General features: G+C 47.6%; 1 protein-coding gene and 1 pseudogene across 4 annotated transcripts in view; both read right to left on the reverse strand.

Annotated features, from left to right (window-relative positions):
• Positions 1 to 369: 369 nt before the first annotated feature.
• The window catches only part of LOC119977793 (protein furry homolog), a 483675-nt gene continuing 460699 nt past the window's right edge, over positions 370 to 23345 (reverse strand). For all 4 annotated transcript variants that reach the window (XM_038819004.1, XM_038819002.1, XM_038819003.1 and 1 more), the window contains 3 exons: positions 17573 to 17683; positions 15801 to 16003; positions 370 to 2099 (listed from right to left, as the gene is read on the reverse strand). In XM_038819004.1, the coding sequence (XP_038674932.1) occupies positions 1850 to 2099; positions 15801 to 16003; positions 17573 to 17683 (564 nt within the window). In that variant the 3' untranslated portion in view covers positions 370 to 1849. The remainder of the gene's footprint in view (positions 2100 to 15800; positions 16004 to 17572; positions 17684 to 23345) is intronic.
• On the reverse strand, positions 9563 to 9767 carry LOC119977921 (annotated as a pseudogene).

Raw genomic sequence — 23345 nt, forward strand, 5'->3', positions numbered from 1 at the left:
GGCCTACTCCTGCACCTTGTTTGTATACTTGTATGGACTAATCAGTATCTGAGAAGTTGCAAATGGCATTGAACAATCATCAGTGAACATCCCACTTCTGACCTTGTGATGGATGGAAGGTTGTTGATTAAGCAGCTGAAAATGATTGTGTCTAGGACATTGTTGCAGAAGTTCCTCAGGATACTATGCTGGAAAGATGATGACCTCGAGACTCTGGTTATATACTTAATTAGCAGTGTCATTGCCTAGCTTATTTCATAATTACTGAAACTTGGAAGAATTATTTTTCATCTTTTGTGTGTGCTACCTAATTTGAAATGCAGTCCTTGAGCTGTGGTACATTGAAATCACAACCACTTAACAAAATAATAACTCAAATGCACAAAGTTTAATATAGGCCAGTTTGGGAGAATTACATCCTAATTTTCTTACAATTACAGTTCCTAGAATCCTGTACCTTCAGATTTATATTCCACCCATTTGAATTAAGCTGAGTTTCAATAAAGGTATAATAGAGAAGCAGCCAAATTTGTAACCTACCAAACTTTTACTGGTGGTTTTGATGGTTTGATACATTGGAAGTGTAATAAGTGCAATGGAAAACATTAAATAAAAGCTCACTTTTCCACAAGGAATATCACTAAACAGTTATGAGATATTGCAGTTATACACACAGTCCATGAATTTACAGAACAAAACACTAACCTAAAATGCTTCACAGTAGCTGTAAAATTATTTACAAGGTAAATAAGTTATATGGATAATTCCAGGGATGTCATTAAATGCGCAGAGGTTTTTACATGCAAAATTAATTATATAGCTTCTGAATGAGTTTCAAAAATGAGGAAGAATCTTGGCATAAGCAGACCCCCCTCCCCCACATTACAAATTCAGAGCTACGTGGCTGAATTTGTAAAGTTAAAGCATAGGCTGTTGTTTTTCAAAAACATTTCAATAGAATTTATATTTTATATATGAATGTGCATGCTTGACAGATCAGCAGGCATTAACTAATTGGATGTGAATATCTTAGCCTCATCTACAAAACTGTTAAAAGCAGCACTTTCTATTTATAAATTAGCCCGTAATAGCTTCCATCTAGTAGAAAAGCAGCCAACACACAAACATTTCTCATCTGAACTGTTCACGATATTTCAAATACAGTACAAATCCCATTGTATGGCCCAGTAAAACACCGTAGACAATAATGAAGTGCCATTTTTCTAATAAAAATGTGCTTTATAGCAGCTCAGTGTGAACAGTACCGATATAGTAACAATGCTCTTGTTCTAGGCATACAATAAAGTTTTTAGCATTTAAAAAAGATTGAAACACAGGCTTTCAGCTTGATAAAACTGCTTTCTTGTTCATTACATACAGCTTCATGTTGCCTGCTATTGGGTCATTTATTAAGCCAGTGGTCACAAACCTCACTTCAGCGTACAATTTGCAACCATTCTGTGGCAATAGCATCAATCGTTGACACCTTAAAAGTAAAATTACATCTTTCTCAAAATAGTTCTTCAGGAAGAATAACTCTAATGTGTGATAACCTTTGGTATCTGTGATGGTATCTGTGAATTTGTATTTTGTAAGCTTATAGTTATTCAAAATGAGAGTAAATGTGTGCTTTGAAAATTAGTTATTTTTATATCTGATTTACTTTTACTTTTTTTGATCTTTTGATATTGCTGCATGTTTTTATTTCATTCCACTTAAGTTTACTGAAACTATTAAGTGTCACAAATGTGAGAACAGCCTGGCCAAGTTTTTCTAAGATTGAAAAGATACTGAAGGACATCAGACCAGCATTTCCAGTCGTAAACAAAAGGGAGACAGAACACCCCTGTCAGAGACTAGTGCTGGTATCTGGAAGATAAGTACTGATGACACGATAACTCTGAGCCTTCTGAATCATATCCTGAATCTCTCCATTCAGCTCCATGAGCTTCGAACTGATTTCTGACAGATCGTGATTGGAGCCGAGCAGTGCAAATGTGCCTGTCTGTCCCAAAGTTTGATGTCTGAAGTAAATATTAAGCAGTGTCTGGACCTCATCCTCCACATTACTGCCAAATATGTCATTGGGCCATATGGTCCTGTAACAAAATTAAAGAGAGTTAATGTATCAAATAATAAATCATTTTTGCATTGATTCACTTATTACAGAATATAACCAGTTATGAATTCAACCTCACTTCACTCACGTAACATTCCATCCAATTTTCCAGTTGGTTCATGTACGGGCACTAGACGTGTCAGTCCATGTACGGGCACTAGAAGTGTCAGTCCATTTATTGTTAATTGTAAGAAAATTGGGTTCCATTGGGGTGTATAGAGTGCGCTTTTTGGAAGTAAATTTCAAAATTGTGATTTTTCTTTTGGCATTTCTTTTCACTTTCGTCCACAACAAAGTTTTGTACTAATATTTGAAGTTGTACAGCTTCATGGTGTCCACTATTAAGTCATTTTATTCAGCTTACTTTATGTATGTGCAATTTGCAACACAGGCTCCAAGTCAGAGTACAGCCTGGTGTTAAACTGGACTATCTGTGAGGATACTTGCAGTTTGTATACAATTCCAATTTGTGTTAGGCTCCCCCATCACAAGAGGCAATCTTTGTAGAGTGAGTGATTTAATTGTGCACCGTCATTCATAACTGGATAGGGCAGGACTGCAGAGCTTCGATCTGATCCATTGGTCGAGGAATTGCTTTGCTCTGTTAATCACTTGCTGCTTAGGTGTTAGGCATGTAAGTCATCCTGCGTTGTAGCGTCACTAGTTTGACACCTCATTCTTATGTATACTTGGTGCTGCTCTTGATATGCCTTTGTGCACTCTTAATTGAACCAGGGTTGATCCCCTAGCTTGCTGGTAAAGGTAGGACATTGAATATGCCAGGCATTAAGGTTACTGTAAGAAGTCTTACAACACCAGGTTAAAGTCCAACAGGTTTGTTTCAAACACGAGCTTTCGGAGCACGGCTCCTTCTTCAGGTGAATGGAAAGGCTTGTTCCAGAAATGTTTATATAGACACAGTCAGAGATGCCCCGGAATGCGAGCACCTGCAGGCAATCAAATCATCAAAGATGCAGAGAGAGAGGTAACTCCAGGTTAAAGAGGTGTGAATTGTCCCAAGCCAGTTCAGTCGGTAGGCCTCTGCAAGTCCAGGCTTGTTGGTGGGGGCCGAATGTAATGCGACATGAATCCCAGATCCCGGTTGAGTCCGCATTCATGCGTGCGGAACTTAGCTATAAGTTTTTGCTCAGCAATTTTGCGTTGTCGCGTCTCCTGAAGGCCTCCTTGTAGAATGCTGACCCGGAGATCAGAGGCTGAATGTCCTTGACTGCTGAAGTGTTCCCCAACTGGAAGGGAACAGTCCTGCCTGTTGATAGTCGCACGATGCCCGTTTATTCGTCGTCGCAGTGTCTGCATGGTCTCGCCAATGTACCACGCTTCGGGACATCCTTTCCTGCAGCGTATGAGGTAGACTACATTGGTCGAGTCGCACGAGTATGCGCCGCGTACCTGGTGGGTGGTGTTTCCACGTGTAATGGTGGTGTCCATGTCGATGATCTGGCATGTCTTGCAGAGATTACCCTGGCAGGGTTTTGTGGTGTTGTGGTTGCTGTTCTGAAGGCTGGGTAATTTGCTGCAAAAATGGTTTGTTTGAGGTTGCGCGGTTGTTTGAAGGCCAGTAGTGGGGGTGTGGGGATGACCTTGGCAAGATGTCCATCCTCGCTGATGATGTGTTGGAGGCTGCGAAGAAGATGTCGTAGTTTCTCCGCCCCAGGAAAGTACTGGACGACGAAGGGTACTCTGTCAGTGGTGTCCCGTGTTTGTCTTCTGAGGAGGTCGGTGCGGTTTTTTGCTGTGGCGCGGTGGAACTGTCGATCAATGAGTCGAGCGCCATATCCCGTTCGTACGAGGGCATCTTTCAGCATCTGTAGGTGTCTGTTGCGCTCCTCCTTGTCTGAGCTGTGTCTATATAAACATTTCTGGAACAAGCCTTTCCATTCACCTGAAGAAGGAGCCGTGCTCCGAAAGCTCGTGTTTGAAACAAACCTGTTGGACTTTAACCTGGTGTTGTAAGACTTCTTACTGTGCTCACCCCAGTCCAACGCCGGCATCTCCACATTAAGGTTACTGATCATGGTCGAGTACAATTCTGCTGCTGCCAATGGCTCACAGTGCCTTGTGCTTGCCAAGTCTTTGCTAGATCTTTTTGGAATCTATCCCATTTAGCATGGTGGTTATGCCACACAACATGTTGAAGGGTATCCTCAATCTGAAGATGGGACTTTGTCTCCACAAGGACTGTGCGGTGGTCACTCCCACTGACACTTCCATGGACTGAAGCATCTGCAATGGACAGGTTGGTTAGGATGAGGTCAAGTATGTTTTTTCCTCTTCTTTCGTTCCCTGACCATCTGCTGCAGACCAAGTATAGCAACTATGTTCTATAGGACTTGGTCAAGTTTGGTCAGTTATGGTGCTACCAAGCCACTCTTATGAAGAATTCAGAGTACACTTTGTCCCCTTGCCACCCTCCATGCTTCCTCCAAGTGATGTTCAATGTGGCGGAGTACTGATTTATCAACTGAGGCGGCAGACGGGGGTGGGGGGAATTACCTGGTAATCAGCAGTTTTCATTGCCCATGTTTGACCTCATGTCATGCGATTCATAGGGTCTGGAGTCAGTGTTGAGGACTCACAGGGCAACCCCATTCTATCTGTAAACCACTGTGCTACCACCGTTGCTGGGTCTGTCCTGCCAGTGGGACAGGACACATGTAAGGTATTATTCTGAGTATGATTTGTCAGAATGTTTCTTGACTAATCTACGAGACAGCTCTCCCAATTTTGCCACAAGCCCCCAAATGGTAGTAAGGAGGATTTTTGCAGGGTTGTCATTTGACATCAGGGCCTAGGTTGATGCTGGGTAATCCGTCTGGTTTCATTTCTTTGGCAGCTTGATATACTGGAGGGCCTTGCTAGGCCACTTCAGTGTGCATTTAAGAGTCAACCACATTGCTGTGAATCTGGAGTCACATATAGACCAGATCAAGTAATGACAGCAGATTTTCTTTCCTGAAGGACATTAATGAACCAAGGAAGCCATCCGACAGGAGTAACCAACTGCTTTCCCCTCACTTTGATGTTATGTGTGGACAACTGCCCAATGAACTTGTGGTCAAAGGTGCTTTTCTGAGCAAACATTTCAAAAGGGTTAGGTGGTAGGGCACTGTCCAACTGAATGGAGCTTTTCCTTGCAACTTTTCCAAATCCATCCTTCTCAATGCTGGGAATATAAGGCAGTGTTTTTCAAACACTGCCCGGGACCCATTTTAACCAACCGGCCATCCTTTGGGTCCCACACAGGCCAACCTTCATAACTCGCATTGCCCGAACCTCGTGACCCACCGACTTCACTTACCTTTATGTAACAAGGGAGCCTGCTTAGTTCTCACAATCTCACTTGCTTTGTTTTTCAATGTTACATTTCTGATAATGACTTCAGCTATTCTGTGGGATTCTCCGTTTGTGAGACTGTGTTGGCACCAACGCAGAATTCGTGGACTTTCACGACAGAAAAAATGGCATCAGACCTGAACCGATTCTGCTACTATTAAGGGGCTAGCACCAGTGCCGCGTGGAACACAATTCGATTCCAATGAAAAAAGGTATGGGATTCGCCGGGTCCGTGATTGACACTCGGAAGGCCAACAAACTGCAGCCGCACATACACATTACACTCCCCACACACATTTATCCCAGCCAACAAGATGGAATTGGTTGTTCTGGAGTGTGCTCATACAGCTGACGGGTCTCCTGGGGCCAGAGGGCACCGGGGTGGTGCCCTAGGGGACACCTCTACGACCCGTGGCACTAAGTTCACAGTGGGCTGTTAGCGGTGTGTGCAGCTGCATAGCTGCCTTGCCGGCTGCGGCAATGGTGTTCTATGCCCACCCACACCGGCCCCACAGCCCACCTCCTGGTCACCCCCATCTACTGCCCCCAGCTCTGGCAGAAGCCCCCCCAGCCAGGGGCACAACTATCAGCACACTCTGGCGATGTTGGACACCTTCCTCACCCCCTCTCTCTCCCTCAGCAGCCGCCACGCCGGTTTCACGATTTTTAAAAGCACAAGTGAACCGCACTGCTGAGAACTCAGCCCATCGGAGGCGGACAATTGCGGAGGCCCCGGAGAATACCGGGTCGGGCCCTCTGAGGACATGCAAATGGTGTCTAATGTATGTGCATTCCGGAACGCATTGACACCGCTATTGAGGTGCTGGAGCATTGCGATTTGGTGATACAGTAGCAGCAAGGAGAGCCGCCGTTTAACCGAAGCCGAGCTGGAGACCCTCCTGGACATATTGGAGGAGAGGCGCTTGACCCTGTACCCCAGCCAGGGAGGGAGGCTGCCAGCTTCTGCCGCTCGTCGTGCCTGGGCGCAGGTGGCGGAGGCGGTGGGCGCAGGGGCAACGTAGTCCCGACCAGCCAGCAGTGCCGGAAGAAACTCAATGACCTCCTCAAGGTGGCCATGGTGAGTAGGCAGCACTGTGCCCTTGGCACTAAACCCTGTCTCACACACACCCATAATGCTACCCCCCCCAGGAGGGGTGGGGTTGCCGAATCCCCACCCTGTACCTCATGTTGCCATTCATACAGGCCAGTCCCCCCCCATAAGAAGGCCACGCAGAATGCCGGGAGCAGGACAAGATAGGAGGGCGACCGCCGGAACTGCGGCCCCTCACCATGGCCGAGCAGAGGACCCTGGACGGTGGCCGGAGAAAAGGGAGATCGTTGAATTGGAGTTCGGCTGCGAGATCCTGCTTAGTTGGAGTTCCCCTTGAGATGTGTGCCAACCCTCTCACCCCCACATCACCCTCACTCCACACCAAACTCACCCCCACTCCTCCCCCGACCCCTGGTCTAATCATGCTTCTTGTTTTGTGTTTTGCAGGACCTCCTGGGGATGAGGCAGGTCCATCAGGCATCCCCCTGCCCTCATATTTTCTCATCTATCATGTTAAGTCTTTATTTTCCTCTCTCTCAAATACATGTCTAGCTTCCCCTTAAATTAATATAAACTACACTATTTGCTTCCTGTGATAGCAATTTTTACATCCTCATCACTCTTTTTGGTATTGAATTTAGCAAGACAGAGGGAGGACAGCCTTGACTGAATCCAGATTTTAGTGGAAAGTTTGTTTGATATAGTACATTACTGATGTTTCTATTGGTCAATTGGATCCAATTGTAGTTTCCCTCCTGTTAAGAACCTCGCTGATGTTAAATGCGAGGATATGCCAGAAGGCTAACTTAGAACACTGAATGGTGTATATTTTCAATTTGGTATACTGTGAGAAAAGGTATGTGAACCAGGGAGGAATAGTCCACTTGTGTGATCAATTAATAAAGATTATTTATTAACTTTTAAAAAATGACCAAGGATTATAAAACATTACAACACTAATTACGCTGGCTGTACACACACAGTATTACATGAAGTTATCCCTTGGTTCCCAAATTTCCTGAACTCTGAGACACCCCCTTGTTCCCAAACAACGTCCACCATTATATAACTTGGAGCTAAATCCAACTGATAATTACCATGCACAGGTTATTTGGCCACACTTGGTAAAACCATCTTCAGTTTCAGCGAAGGCAAAATCTTCTCTGTTCATGTTCTGGATCTTAACCGGCTGCCTGTTTAGCAATAACTTATTATCGGGAGATTGTTTTGGCAACTGGGTTTGGTTGCGATGATAGCTGCTACTGTGTCTCTTTCTCCAGTTATTGTGTTATAGATATATAATTCTTTCCCTTTGATGTTACCCACTCTGTAGATCCGGCTTTTAGCATATAGCTGTCAATTTCCTTGTCTCTCCCTTTTGAAGTTGCCTCTTCTATACCCCATTGTTTTCATAGTCACATAGGTAAACACTTGGGGCGGAATTCTCCGCTCCCGGGAAAAATCGGGAGGGCCGTTGTGAACTCGGCCGAGCTTCACGACGGCCTCGGAGGCCGCTACTCGCTCCCTATTCTCCCCTCCCGGCGGGGCTAGAAGCGGCGCTCCGTAACTCTCGGCGTGACGTGACGGCGGCGCCTATGTGACGTCAGCCGCGCATGCGCAGGTTGGCTGGCTCCAACCCGCGCATGCGTGGCTGATGTCACGACGGCTGACTGCTCGAACTCGCGCATGCACGGTGGCTGTCTTTCCCCTCAGCCACCCCGAAAGACGTGGTGGCTTGATCTTGCGGGGCGGCGGAGGGGAAATAGTGCGTCCGATTGAGACGCCGGCCCGACGATCGGCCTGTCCCCTCCCGAGCACAAGTGTGGTGCTCATTCCCCACCAGGCCCCCTACAAGCCCCAAAACGAGAATCTCACTGTGATTTCACGACGGCAGCGACCAGGTGTGGTTGCCGCCGTCGTGAAACGGTCGCGAACGGCAGGCCGCTCGGCCCACCCGGATCGGAGAATCGCCGGTCGCAGTGAAAAACGCGAGCAGCGATTCTTCCGAGCGGGGGGTGGAAGAATCGCGGGGGGCGCCAGGGGTTCGTGAAATTAGTTGGGGGGCCCTCCTGCAATTCTCCCACCCGGCGTGGGGAGCGGAGAATCGTGCCCTTGCTTTTTGCACTGATATGATAATTTGCATATCAAAACTCTTTTCAGAAAGCTCCCCTTATCAACTCCCGGTTTTATTTTTTAATATTAATTGTTTAATATTAATTTTCCTCAACTTTTAATGCTCCTAAACCCTATTTTAAAAAGCACATCCATAATGTGAGTGCATGTTATTCTGCCAAAGCCCTTCTCCTGGTTCAAGCTGATCAGACAGATGTCCTTCTTCCTGTCCTGTGCATAGATGATTGCATCCCTGAGTAGAATGAGGCTGTTAGAGATCTTCCTGTTGGATACAGCACAAGTCTGGTCCATGCGGATCACCAATTCTACAGCAGAATTAACCTGATTGGAAATGACCTTGGACAGTCGACGTTAAGCTGTGAAATTGCTGTCAGTTTCGGATTTCCTTCCTCTCCTCCTTCGGTTTGTAGATTTGGGTGATTGTGCTTTTCTCATGGATCCTGACATGTTGTTGGCGAGAAGCATACTCTCGCACTCTTCCAACAGATCTGGACTGATGCAGTCAAATAGCCGAATAAGGATTGGCTGCTAAACTGTTGCTCCTGGGATTTTACTCATCTCAGAGGATTTGATGGCCTTTGTGAGCCCATCCAGAATTAGTGATTTGTCCAGATTTTCCTGCTTACTGTTATTTAAGACCTTTATAACAGAGGAGTGAGAGTCTTGCTGTCTATGGCTTTCATGTCGTACATCAGCATAAAAAGATTTGCTGATACGGAGTATATCAGGATGCAACTCGGCTATCTTGCTCCTTCATGCTGCGATCATGGCGCTCTTTCCGTATAACTTTTTTGCTGGCTCTTCACCTTCCTGACATCGAACCCCATCGACTTTAGAAAAGGTACATTCTGCATTCTTTTCTGAAGTTGAGACATTTCCCTCAGTCTTTCTCACCTCTGAACACCTTTTTTTTAAACTACTTTTTCAGAGTTACAAAACCAGAGCTCAGAGTGTGGACAGGGACGACCCCCAATCCAGCTCCTTGCCTGCTCCAAAAACCAATTCAAATTGAATCCAATTTACGGTCCCCACAAAAGAGACATACCAGATCTTGGCCAAAAGGCTGAGCAGATACCACACTTGATCTTAGCCAAAAGGCCGAGAAGCGATACTTCTGAACGTCTTTGAGGATTAAGATTGCTTCCCACCTGTACATCAGGGACTTGGTGAGTCCTCTGTTTTCTAGTGTTGATAGTTTTATGTTCCATTCAGTGCTCTTCCTGTAGCAACAGTCTGCCAGTAGGAGGCAGTGGTCGGGGAAGGCTGGTGCAGCATGGTGGCCCAGTGGTTGGTATTGCTGCCTCACAGCGGCAGACACCGGGGTTCAATTCCGGCCTTGGGTGACCTGTGTGGAGTTTGCACTTTCTCCCTGTGTCTGCGTGGGTTTCCTCTGGGTGCTACGATTTCCTCCCACACTATAAAGATGTACAGGTTGGGTGGATTGGCCATCCTAAATTGCCCCTTAGTGTCCAGGAATGTATACGTTAGGTGGGGTTAAGGGATAAGGCAGGGGAATGAGCCTAGGTAGGTGATGTGACCATCAATTCACTCGAGACACGATAGGAAGTAAATGTGGCTTTAATAGACTTACAACTGAGCCTGCCTGCGACCAGAAGAATTGAGGGCAGACTCACAAGGCGGCAGCACTTTATACTTCTGGTAGTGGGAGGGGCCATGGGCGGAGCCAAGGGTGGAGCCCTGTACAAGCTCCTCATCTCCCCATGTGGGCAGAGCCGTGCAATGGCTCACAGATAGAGCCCACAAGGACACAATACTATACAGTGTGAATTACGCAATGTACATTCACCACATTCACCCCCTGTAAAAAAAATCAAGTCCGGCGGGGGTGACGGGTCTACACGTTGAGCCGGTCCGGTGGCTGAGTCGTCCTTTGGGATCGGTGGAGCACTGGGGTTGCAGCCTCTTCGGATAGCTGAGTGGTAACGGGCGGTGTAGATCTGAGGGTGGACTCCGGGGGTGGTTCATTCAGAGCATCGTTCCTGACCGGTGCGACGGACGACGCAGGAAACCTGTAGGCGTGGGGGCGCAGGGGGGTGTAGTGTGAGGGGTACCTCGGCGGTAGTGGTGGTGGTGGATCCTGCAGGCGCCAGGTCCCAGAGGGAAACGGTGTCCTGACGGCGGTCGGGGCGTTCTATAAAGGCGTAGTGTGGGTTCGAGTGTGGCAGTAGTACCCGTTCTACTAGTGGGTCCGTTTATGTGTCCGGACGTGCTTCCGGAGGAGAACCGGGCCCGGTTTCCTCAACCAAGATGGGAGCGAAGCCCCCGTGTTAGTGCCCCTACGGAAAACAAATAATCGCTCGTGAAGGGTCTGGTTAGTGGCAGTGCACAGGAGGGACCTAATTGCATGGAGCGCGTTGGGGAGGACCTCCTGCCAGTGGGAGGTCGGGAGATTCCTGGACCGTAGGGTCAGTAGGATGGTCTTCCAGACCGTCGCGTTCCCCCTCTCCACCTGCCCATTCCCCCTGGGGTTATAGCTGGTAGTCCTGCTTGAGGCGATGCCCTTGTCGAACAGGTACTAACGCAGCTCGTCGCTCATGAAGGATGAACCCCTGTCGCTGTGTACGTAGCTGGGGAAGCCGAACAGGGTGAAACACTGTGCAGGGCTCTGATGACTGTATGGGAGGTCATATCAGGGCATGGGATAGCAAACGGGAAGCGGGAGAATTTGTCTATGACGTTGAGGAAGTACACATTTCAACTGGTCGAGGGGAGTGGCCCTTTGAAATCGATGCTCAGGCGTTCAAAGGGCCGGGCAGCCTTTACCAAGTGGGCCTTGTCTGGTCTATAGAAGTGCGGTTTGCACTCCGCGCAGATCGGGCAATCTCTGGTGATGGCTTTTACCTTCTCGGTGGAGAAAGGCAGATTGCGGGCCTTGATGTAGTGGGCGAGCCGGGTGACCCCCGGGTGGCAGAGGTCGTTGTGGATAGCCTGTAATCGGTTATCTTGTGGCTGGCGCATGTGACGCGGGGACAGGGCATCTGGGGGCTCGTTGAGCTTCCCCGGCCGATATATGATGTCATGATTATAGGTGGAGAGTTCGATCCTCCACCTCAAGATTATATCGTTTTTTATTTTGCCCTTTTGCGAGTTGTCGAACATGAAGGCAACCGATCTCTGGTCGGTGATGAGGGTAAACCTCCTACCTGCGAGGTAGTGCCTCCAGTGCCGTACGGCTTCCACAATGGCTTGAGCTTCTTTTTCCACTGAGGAGTGTCGAAGTTCTGAAGCGGAGAGGGTTCGGGAGAAGAAAGCTACTGGTCTCCCTGCCTGGTTCAGAGTGGCTGCGAGAGCGAACTCTGAGCCATCACTCTCCATCTGGAAGGGGACGGATTCATCCACCGCCCGCATGGCTGCTTTAGCGATGTCCTCCTTGATGCAGTTGAAGGCCTGGCGGGCCTCTGCTGACAGTGGGAAGAGTGTGGTCTTAAATAGTGGGCGGGCTTTGTCCGCATACTGGGGGACCCACTGGGCGTAACAGGAGAAGAATCCCAGGCACCTCTTGAGGGCCCTGGGACAATGAGGGAGAGGGAGTTGTAAGAGGGGGCGCATACGGTCCGGGTCGGGGCCCAGGACTCCGTTTTCCATGACATAGCCGAGGATGGCTAGTCTGGTAGTGCGGAAAACGCATTTCTCCTTATTGTAGGTGCGATTTGAGTTTCTGGGCGGTTTGGAGAAATCGGCGGAGGTTGGCATCGTGGTCCTGCTGGTCATGGCCGCAGATGGTGACGTTCTCCAGGTACGGAAACGTGGCCCGCAACCCGTACTGGTCCACCATTTGGTCCATTGCTCGTTGGAACACCGAAAACCCATTCGTGACGCCAAAGGGGACCCGGAGGAAATGGAAGAGGCGGCCATCTGCCTCGAACGCCGTGTAGTGGCGGCCCTCCGGGCTGATTGGGAGCTGGTGGTATGCAGACTTCAGATCCACCGTGGAGAATATGCGGTACTAGGCGATCTGGTTGACCATGTCTGCAATTCTGGGGAGGGGGTACGCATCGAGGTGCGTGAACCGGTTAATGGTTCGGCTGTAATCAACCACCATCCGGAACTTTTCCCCGGTCTTGACGACCACCACCTGCGTCTCCAGCAGCTATTACTGGCCTCTATGACACCCTCACGTAGGAGCCGCTGGACTTCGGCTCTAATGAATACCCTGTCCTGCAGGCTATACCGCCTGCTGCGAGTGGCTACCGGTTTACAGTTAGCCGTCAGGTTAGCAAAGAGTGGAGGGGGGGGTCGATTTTTAGAGTCGCTAAGCTGCATATCGTGAGAGGAGGTAGGGGTCCGCCAAAGCTGAGTGTGAGGCTTCTAAGATTGCACTGAAACTCGTGCCCGAGTAAGAGTGGGGCGCAGAGGTCTGGGAGTACGTACAGCTGGAAATTAGAGTAGCTGACGCCCTGTATTATTAGGGTCGCAATGGTGCGCCCTTGTATTTGGACCGAGTGCGAACCCGAGGCGAGGGAGATAGTTTGCCGTGCAGGGAGAATAGGGAACGAACAGCGTCTTACCAGGTCTGGATGCACAAAGCTCTCGGTGCTCCTGGTGTCGAAGAGGCACGGTGTCTTGTATCCGTTGACCTGAACGGACATCATCGAGCTCCTGAGGTGCTTTGGACACGACTGGTCCAAAGTGACTGCGTTGAGTTGCGGGTAGTCGGCGGCTCGATCAGCAGTGCTGGAGTGGCCCCGTGATGACTGTCTGCAGAGGTCGTAGTCGTCGAGGTGAACATCGGGTGATGGCCAAAATGGCGGCCCCCGTTGATCGCACGTGGCGGGCGATGAAGAAGATGGCGCCCAAGATGGCGGCCCCCGTGGATTGCACGTGGTGGGCGTCGAGGAAGATGGCGCCCAAGATGGCGGCCCCCGGACTCGCACGTGGCCGGCCGCTTGGGGGGGATTGCCAAGATGGCGGCCCCCATGAGTCGCAAATGTCGGGCGGAGGCAGAGTCAGCAGACACGCTGCGACATTACGGGGTCTGCGGGCCTGCGAGTTGGGGGAGCGATTGCTGTGGACCGCGGGGGAGTTACAGGGTTTCGATTTCGACAGAAATACTTTAGCATAATGTCCTTTTCGACCGCAGCTGCTGCAGGTCGCGTTGCGGGCCGGGCAGTGCTGCTGTGGGTGTTGGGGCTGACCACAAAAATGGCACACTGGCGCTCCACAGTGGGTGGGTGGCCGCGCGGCGCAGGTCTGGGGCAGTTGCTGGTCGAGGGTCCACGATGGGGTCGCGTGGTCTGCGGGGAATGAGTTAAGACTTTGAATCGTGACTTCCAGTGAGGTTGCTAGCGCTACCGTGTCCTCCAAGTTCTGAGCCCCTTTTTCGAGGAGGCGCTGGCGCACATAATTAGACCGGACCCCTGCAACGTACACATCACGGACAGCAAGTTCCATATGCTGGGAGGCAGTTACAGCCTGAAAGTTACATTCCCGAGCAAGGGCTTTTAGATCGCGCAGGTAGTCCTCTAGTGACTCAGCGGGGCGCTGGCGGCGGGTAGCGAAAATATGCTGTGCGTAGACTTCGTTTACAGGCCGCACGTATAGTCGGTCGAGCATAGAGGGGCTCGGAGTACTGTTGAGTTGTGTAGAGATGCGATGGCTCACCCGTGCTTGCAGTAGACTGAGTTTCTGCTCATCTGCAGTAGCGGAGGTAGTAGACGCAGCCAGGTAGGCCTTGAAGCACCGAAGCCAGTGTAGAAAGATTTCCTTCGCTTCTGCAGCCTGCAGGTCGAGTTCTAGTCGATCAGGTTTGAGGGCTGATTCCATAGTGGTTTTCTTAAGTCTATTAAATTGATTTGACCATCAATTCACTCGAGACATGATAGGAAGTAAACTGTGGCTTTAATAGACTTACAACTGAGCCTGCCTGCGACCAGAAGAACTGAGGGCAGACTCACAAGGCGGCAGCACTTAATACTTCCGGTAGTGGGAGGGGCCATGGGCGGAGCCATGGGCGGAGCCCTGTACAAGCTCCTCATCTCTCCCTGTGGGCAGAGCCGCGCAACGGCTTACAGACAGAGCCCACAAAGACACAATACTATACAGTGTGAATTAAGCAATGTACATTCACCACAGTAGGGTGTTCCTTCAGAGGATTGGTGCAGACTTAATGTGCCAGATGGCCTCCTTTTGCACTGTAGGAGTTCTATGAGGATGGCTTGAAATTGGTGGATCTGATAGGAGTACAGGTCTATCTTGGAAGGGACGGACCAGTCTGGTTTTGCCCAGATGTAACTATGTGGCACACCCATCTGTAGGGTTTCTGAAAACGTCATGCAGCTTGGTGTCCTTTGCCACTTCCATCAGGAATTTTGACGCAGTATTTAGTTTGCTGGCCCTTCCGGATTGTCCAACCTCATTGATGATGCAGTTGAAGTCACTGCCCAGAGTGACTGGTTAGGACATTGCTAGCAGCAGTGGGAGCTGCTGGCATATGGTCAGCTGCTTGTTCTTTAAAGCCGGGGTACATGTTGATTAACTAGAGCAAAATGTTTTTGTACACTACCACAGCCCACCATCTCCTTAACTTTGTTGATGGTGAAGTCACCTCCCAATAGTTGAATATTCAACAGCAATAATTCTCCTGACGAGATAAATGTCCTGTGCGACCACCAGCCGACCATTGCCTGTAGGTTCTGAGATGCAGTATTTTGAGTTATCCATTAGTGAGGTACCCCAAGGTCGAAACATATCACAGTGGCATCAACACTATGTATGTTAATGGAGACAATTTTGAACTCCATTTAAACTGTGTATAATTCAGCAATTCAATTGTCTGTGCTAGCCCCACCCTTGACAGTTAGCATATACCACAGGGCTGGTATTGCTAATGGTATTAGCAGTTAGTTGGCATAAATTTAGAATACCATTAGTATTTATCATAGCTTGTTTGTTTTAAGTTAAAAATTGTGGAGTATTGTTGATAGCCTACAATACTATTAATACAGTCTATCAAGGCTTGGAACGTAATACTGTGTTTGGTGGAAGAAAAAAGTAATGTTAACAAGACAACAATGTATTTTTTCATTAAAATTCCCTTGTATCAAGTAAGCAAAGCAAGAGAAATAGAGTTATTATACAATATAACAAGTATTTACAGATTATGAACAGTATATCAAGTCTAACCTGCAATCCCTGATTTGACGCAGGGCAGTGAGGAGATCCCTGTTCTTCAGGCACTCCAGCATGGTATGAACAGCAGTTTCAGAGGAGGTTACTGTGAGGCCATGTGAACTGAATTCATCTTTGAGCGGTTCAACTGCTATTAAAGCTGAAGCTTCCTTCAGGTTATCCCTCAGGTCATTCAATTCTTTTGACATATTCAGTAGCTAGTAAACAAATATTAGTAACACAATACAAATCAGAGCAGCTTTTCATTTTAACCATTTCCCTACCAACATACGCTAGCTAGCATTATGATTATAATGTCTGCATCACTGAAATTTTTTTATTGTAAAGTTTAAGTTTATTTATCTCAAAGTATCATGGTAATATTAGAATGTTGTGTTAAAATATGATGTTATGGAGACTTCCGGTGGCGGCGATGCCTGAGTGAGCCGCACATTCGGTGGGCTCTCACTCCGGCGGGGCTTTGGAGCTGATTCCCCGCGATAGCGGGACCTCGGGGGCGGCAAAAAGGCTGCCGGGAAAGGGCTGGAGAGCGGGCTGACAGCGATGGAAGCGTGGGAGACCAGCAGGTAGGGGAAGAGAGAGAGAGAGAGAGACGGAGGCAAGGAGCAGAGGAAACGGACCTGGAAAGTAAGATGGCGGACCCACGGACCTTCCTTCCTCCAGGAGAAGAAAATAAGTTTTGGAGTTGCTGAAGCAGGACAACTTGGACCCACTTCAGAGGCCCAGAAGGTAAAATTTAAGGAGCTGGACGAAGGAAAGCGGCAGCGAAGGCGCTGAGGAGCGGGCTGCGGCATATGGAACAGCGAGAGTCCAGAAGGCAGAAAAAGAAGGAGAAAAAGGGACAGAGACAAGGGCCTGAAGAAACTTATCTGGGACCTAAGATGGCGGACACACGGACCTGGACTCGGCAATCCAGCAGGCGCTGGATAACATGTCCAGGTAATGAAGTCCAGTTTTGAAGCGCTGAAGCGGGACAGCTTGGACCCAATCCAGAAAGTGGTGGATCAGCTGAACCAGAGGCTGGACGTGCAGGATGTTAAAGTTAAGGCGCTGGGAGAGGTGGTGGAGGAGCAGGCCGATGCGCAGACGGTTGCAGCGATAGAAGTTGACGGCCTGAAAGAGTGGCAGAGAAGACTGCTGGACAGAGTGGAGGAGCTGGAGAATAGAGTCCGCAGGGTGGTGTCAAGGGTGATGATGAGTCCAGGGGTGGCAATTTTTGGGGTTTCGGAGGACCCGGGGGTCCAGGGGGAGAAAGAGGCCGATGTTTTGGCCTTTGCTTCCCTGATAGCCCGGCGACGAATACTATTGGCGTGGAGGGACTCAAAGCCCCCGAAGACTGAGTTGTGGCTTGCGGACATGTCGAGTTTCCTGGGTATGGAGAAAATTAAGTTCGCCTTGAGGGGATCTGTGCAGGGGTTCCCCCGGAGGTGGCAACCATTTATTGACTTCTTTACGGGAGAGTGAGCGTCAGCAGGGGGTGGGGGGGTAGAGTAGAGTAGGAAGGAAAATATGGCGGGTAGTACCGGTGGGAGAGGAGCGGGCTTGTGCAATATGTTATGATTGAAGTATTGAAAGTACATGGATGTTTGCACATTTTTGACTTTTTTTGCTTTCTATCTGATGATGTCTGTAACTGTTTATAAAGCCAAAAACTACCTCAATAAAATTGTTTATTAAAAAAAAAAAAATGATGCTATGGAGTAGTAGATTTTAAACATGTTTTTGGGAATATGTTGATTAGTGTCAGTCAAAAAGGTAACCTTTACCTCTGGCACTGAATTGACAACATGGATCTGTCCAATTAGTTTGTAGTAGGACTGGAAGAGCAGCAGCAGCTGAAAGTGAAGCTTGTAGAGTCTTTGACACAACTCAAGTTGCTATAAAGGGTAAATAAATCAAATGCATTAAAAAAGGCATTCATAATATTGATTATTTCTTCAGTTCTATGAAGACTTAGCCACTAACCAAAGTAACTAAATAACAAAACAGAGATTATGCCTAAAGATGATTAACATTGCGAGACTAGACACAATTATATATTTATGTATAAGTTGTCCACCACTGCAGTGCAATGCTATCCATCACTCTCCTCCTAAGAATAGGAATTAAAGCATGTAAATTATTCAAATGAACTTTATTAGGATACGATGTTTCTATAAAGTGTATTGTCATTAACTAGGCAGAAAGGTGTTATTTGATACCTCTAATTTGAAAAAGATCAATTCTCCTTTAAGTAAATTAAGTCCTTTGAACTCCTTTAATTTGTCATATATTTCATTTTAAATAATTTAGTTCCCTTGAATATCTGATAGAGAATCAACCTGTTTTCTTAGTTTTCCGCTTAATAGGTGAAGTTAGGAGTTTTGAAGCTTCTTATAATTTTGAGAAATATTCATTATCTGGTCTGATCAATGAAGAGTTAGAAGTCATTGCTTGTAATTACTGCTTATTAGAGTTGAATACTAAGTGCCCAATTCTTTTTTTCCAATTAAGGGGCAATTTAGCGTGGCCAATCCACGTACCCTGCGTATCTTTTGGTTTGTAGGGTGAACCCCACACTGACACAGGGAGAATATGCAAACTCCATACGGTCAGTTACCCGGGGCCGGGATCAAACCCGGGTCATCGGCGCCGTGAGGCAGCAGTGCTAACCACTGCACCACCGTGCCGCCCCTTCAGTGTTGTAGTCTAATGTTTCATACAAGTATCTTTTGCTATTGAAAGCTTCAGCTAAATCAAATATACAAAGGTCACTATGTTTTCAAAGTCATTCACTGTATCAAACTTTCAATTTCAATACAATTAAGTATTCTGGAGATACAAATTGCTCCAAATTAAATGCTATTCAAAAATGTTTGAAATGTTAAATCAATTTTTGAATTTACATTTAAAACATAAGAAATGAAGAATAGATGGTGATCTGTCTGGCATTCTGTGTAGGACTTATTCCTCTTAAATAAAGGTTGAATTTGTTTTATTAAAAATATACAACAAAACAAGTGCTTGGAAATGCAGAAAAATAATGCATTATTTTATATTTTAGTCACTTGGTAAGTGCTTCCTAACATTTCTCCTAACAGTCTAGCCCTAATTTTTAAACTATGCCCCGGTGTTTGAAACAAACCTGTTGGACTTTAACCTGGTGTTGTAAGACGTCTTACTGTCCCTAGTTTTAGAAACTTTATTATTAATGATAATAATAATCTTTATTGTCACAAGTAGGCTTACATTAACATTGCAATGAAGTTACTGTGAAAAGCCCCTAGTCACCACATTCCGGCACTGTTAGGGTACACAGTCTACCCTGTCTTTCCCTGTTTAATATCTTGAATACTTCGATCAGCTCATTCCTTTATCTTTTAAATTCTAGCAAAAACAGGCCTAATCTGTGTAATTTCACCTCGTAATGTAACCCCTGTAGGACCAGGTATCATTTTTAAAAAAAAGTCTTTTATTGGTTAGCATTTATAGTAACATTGTACAGTAATATAGAGACATCTACAGAATGGGTATATGTGTGTATATACAATAGCAAAGATGGAAAAAATGAAAAGTCACAACTATAGGAACATACACAGATATGTATACAAGGGTAGTGTGTGTATAGATACAGATACGGCAGATACCAGAGCCCTGGCTTCGGGTCTCCCGTCATCGGCTACCCCTCCGTGTCGGACTTACTTTGTGTGTCACCTCCTGGTATTAAAACGCACCAGGGGGGCGTGTTTGGCACCACCTGGGCATGCGTTTTTTTGGAAAATATTTTTATTGAGCTATTTACACTTTGTAATACAAATTCACAAAGCCAATCAAAATAAACACATATATTAAGAAAAGAAGTTCCAACCGCCGACTGTAACAATATTGGTTTATGTACAGTGGGGTTCAGGCATTAATTTGCCAGCAAACCAGTGTCTTGCAGTTTTCCTCCCTTCTGCCTGCCTCCTGTGTTCCTCTTAGGTGCATTCGTTCTCCTCCCCTCTTCTTGTTAAGTGCGCTCTATGCACCACTTTCAGCTGCGTTAGGCTCAGCCCTGCACATGAGGAGGTGGAGTTCACCCAATGCAGCGCTTGCTCCAGAGTCCTCCCCCTATCTCTATGCCTAGCTCTTCCTCCCATTTCTCCCTTGCCCCATCCAGTGGTGACCGTATCTCCTCTAGTAGCCACCTGTACATGTCAGCGCAGTTACCACCCCTTAGTTCCCTCACGGTTAGTAGTCTTCCCAGTAGGGAATGCTCTGGTAGCTGGGGGAAACATTGTTGTCTCCTTGCGAAGGAAGTTCTTTAATTGAATGTATCGCAACTCGTTCCCTTTTGGGAGCTGGAACTTGTCCATCAGTTCACCCAGGGTTGCCACTCTGCTGTCAATGTATAAGTTCCCTACCATCAGTGTCCCTTCATCCTTTAGAACATAGAACGATACAGCGCAGTACAGGCCCTTCGGCCCACGATGTTGCACCAACATGGGAAGTCAAAAACTAATGGTCACCTAACCTACACTATGCCATTATCATCCATATGCTTATCCAATAAACTTTTAAATGCCCTCAATGTTGCCGAGTTCACTACTGTTGCAGGTAGGGCATTCCACTGCCTCACCACTCTTTGCATATAAAACCTACCTCTGATCTCTGTCCTATATCTATTACCCCTCAATTTAAGGCTATGTCCCCTCGTGCTAGCCACCTCCATCCGCGGGAGAAGGCTCTCACTGTCCACCCTATCTAACCCTCTGATTATTTTGTATGCCTCTATTAAGTCACCTCTTAACCTTCTTCTCTCTAACGAAAACAACCTCAAGTCCATCAGCCTTTCCTCATAAGATTTTCCCTCCATACCAGGCAACATCCTGGTAAATCTCCTCTGCACCCGTTCCAAAGCTTCCACATCCTTCCTATAATGAGGCGACCAGAACTGTACGCAATACTCCAAATGCGGCCGTACCAGAGTTTTGTACAGCTGCAACATGACCTCATGGCTCCGGAACTCAATCCCTCTGCCAATAAAGGCCAACACACCATAGGCCTTCTTCACAACCCTATCAACCTGGGTGACAACTTTCAGGGACCTTTCTCCACCTTTTAAAGGAGGCATCTATTGTTGTCGGGATAAATTGATGGTTCTTGCAGATGGGGGCCATGGTGGACATTGCTACCAGACTGAAATGGTGCCCGAGTTGGTTCCACATACTCAGCATGGCCACCACCACTGAGCCCTCCCATGTTTCTCCTTCTTTCTAGCCCGTTTTTCAAGATGAACACGTCTGCTTCTCCCTGCGTGTTGAAATAATGCTCCATATTGCTGTAAGTCATCCAGAGTCTTGCTGGGTACAGCATCCCAAACCACATCTTGATCTTGAATAAAACCGCCGTGGCCCCATTCAACTCTGCCCAGCGCTTGGCCACGTTGGCCCCAATGTCCTGATATATGCGGACTGTATGCTCTTTCCACCTGCAGGACTGCGTGCTTCTTGCCTAGTTCAGGATTCCCTCCTTGTCTTGGAGTTTGTGGAGCTTTGCAATAATCGTCCATGGTGGTCCTCCTACTATTTGGGGCCTCTGCCAGAGCGACCTATGGGCACTGTCCACCTCCGAGGGCTTGGGGACGTTTTCTCCCCTGACCAGCTTTTATAACATCTGTGTTACATATACTGTTGGGTTTCTACCCTCTCTGCTCTCATGTAGTTCGACAATCCCGAGGTTCTGGTGGCGAGACCTGTTCTCTGGTCTTCCATCTTCCCCATGGGTGCTCCCTGGGCCGCCACCAACCATGTTACTTCTGCCTCAAGTGGGATGATCCGATCACTCTGGTCGGTGGCCGCTTTTTCCAATTTCTGCACCATCACCTTCTGGGTCTCCAATCGCTGCTCGGTCCTCTCCAGCGCCTCCTCGAAGGGGGCCACAGTGATTACTATCGCCGGATTCATGGTCACCATGAGGTCCTCCTTAATGGAGTCCCTATGTTTTAGGAGCTCTTATGTAAGGGGCTCCATCCACTGCCCTGTCAGTGGGTGGGCTGGCTTTGCTCCTCGTGTCTGCGCTCTAGATCTTCCTCTCCTGACTCAGAGCATCCTCTTATTGCCTTTCCAGCTCCTTTGCTGATTTGGGGCATTTCCTCGGGTGGTTGGTAGTTCAGGGTAAGGGTGTGGGCGGGGGGGGGGGGGGGGGGGGGGGGGGGGGGGTTGTTGGTTTAGTGGCCGATTTTCAAACCCAAGTTGAAGTTTCCAGGGGAGAGTCCCTTTCATGTGACTATTCAAACCATCGCCGCCACCAGAAGTTCCCAGTTATCATTTTTGTAAACCTACATTGCACTGATTCCAAGGCCAATATATACTTCCTAAGCTGTAGTGTCCAGAACTGCTCACAGTACTTCTAAGTGGGTTCTAACAAGGGTTTTGGACAGCTGCAGCATAACCCCTGTGTCTTTAAACTCCAATCCTCTAGATATAAAGGCCAGCATTGTATTTGCCTTTTTGATTATTTGCTGCACTTTTCCGTGGCATTTTAAGGGGCTATGCACCTGAACTCCCCCCCCCGCCAAGTCCCCAGTCTCTTTGGCCACCCACTATACCTGACCTCTTTCCATCTCAAAAGTATTCTGCTCTATCTTCTTTTGGTCCAAAGTGGATAACCTCACACTTGCTTACATTAAATTCCATCTGCCACAATTTTGGCCATTCACCTACTCTGTCACTATCTCCTTGCAATTGTATGCTGTCATCTAGGCTGTCTAAAATGCCACCGAACTTTGTATCATCAGCAAATTTGGATATGAATTTCTCTGCGATTATCCAAGTCATCAACAAATAATGTGAATAATTGAGCCCTCAACACAGATCCCTGTGGTACACCACTAGGCACCTCCTTTCAATTAGACTAATCCCAATTCTTTGTCGCCTGCCACTCAAACAATTTCCTAACCGTGTCAATAATTTGCCCTCAACTCCTTGGTTAACAGTCTCTTACGTGGGACATTACCAAATGCCTTCTGGAAGTCCATGTAAATAACATCTTGTCCATAAGACATAGGAGCAGAATCAAGCCATTCAGTCCATCGAGTCCCCATTCTCCTGCCATCTCCCCATAACCCCTGATCCCTATATTAATCAAGCACCTACCTATCTCTGCCTTAAAGAAACTCAGTGATTTGGCCTCCAGAGCCTTCTGCGGCAAAAAGTTCCACAGATTCACCACCCTCTGGCTGAAGAAATTCCTCCTCATCTCAGTTTTGAAGGATTGTCCCTTCAATCTGAGGCTATGCCCTTCGGTTCTATTTTTTCCTAAGAGTGGAAACATCCTCTCCACATCTACTCTATCCAGGCCTCACAGTATCCTGTAAGTTTCAATAAGGTCCCCCCTCATCCTTCTAAACTCCAACGAGTACAGACCCAGAGTCTTCAACCACTCCTCATATGAGAAGTTCTTCAGTCCAGGGATCATTCTTGTGAACCTGCCCTGGAACCTTTCCAAGGCCAGCACATCCTTCCTTTAATATGGGCCCCAAACTATTCACAATACTCCAAACGGGGTCTGACCAGAGCC

The sequence above is a fragment of the Scyliorhinus canicula genome, chromosome 14 (assembly GCF_902713615.1).
Source record: "Scyliorhinus canicula chromosome 14, sScyCan1.1, whole genome shotgun sequence".
Lineage (NCBI taxonomy): Eukaryota > Metazoa > Chordata > Chondrichthyes > Carcharhiniformes > Scyliorhinidae > Scyliorhinus > Scyliorhinus canicula.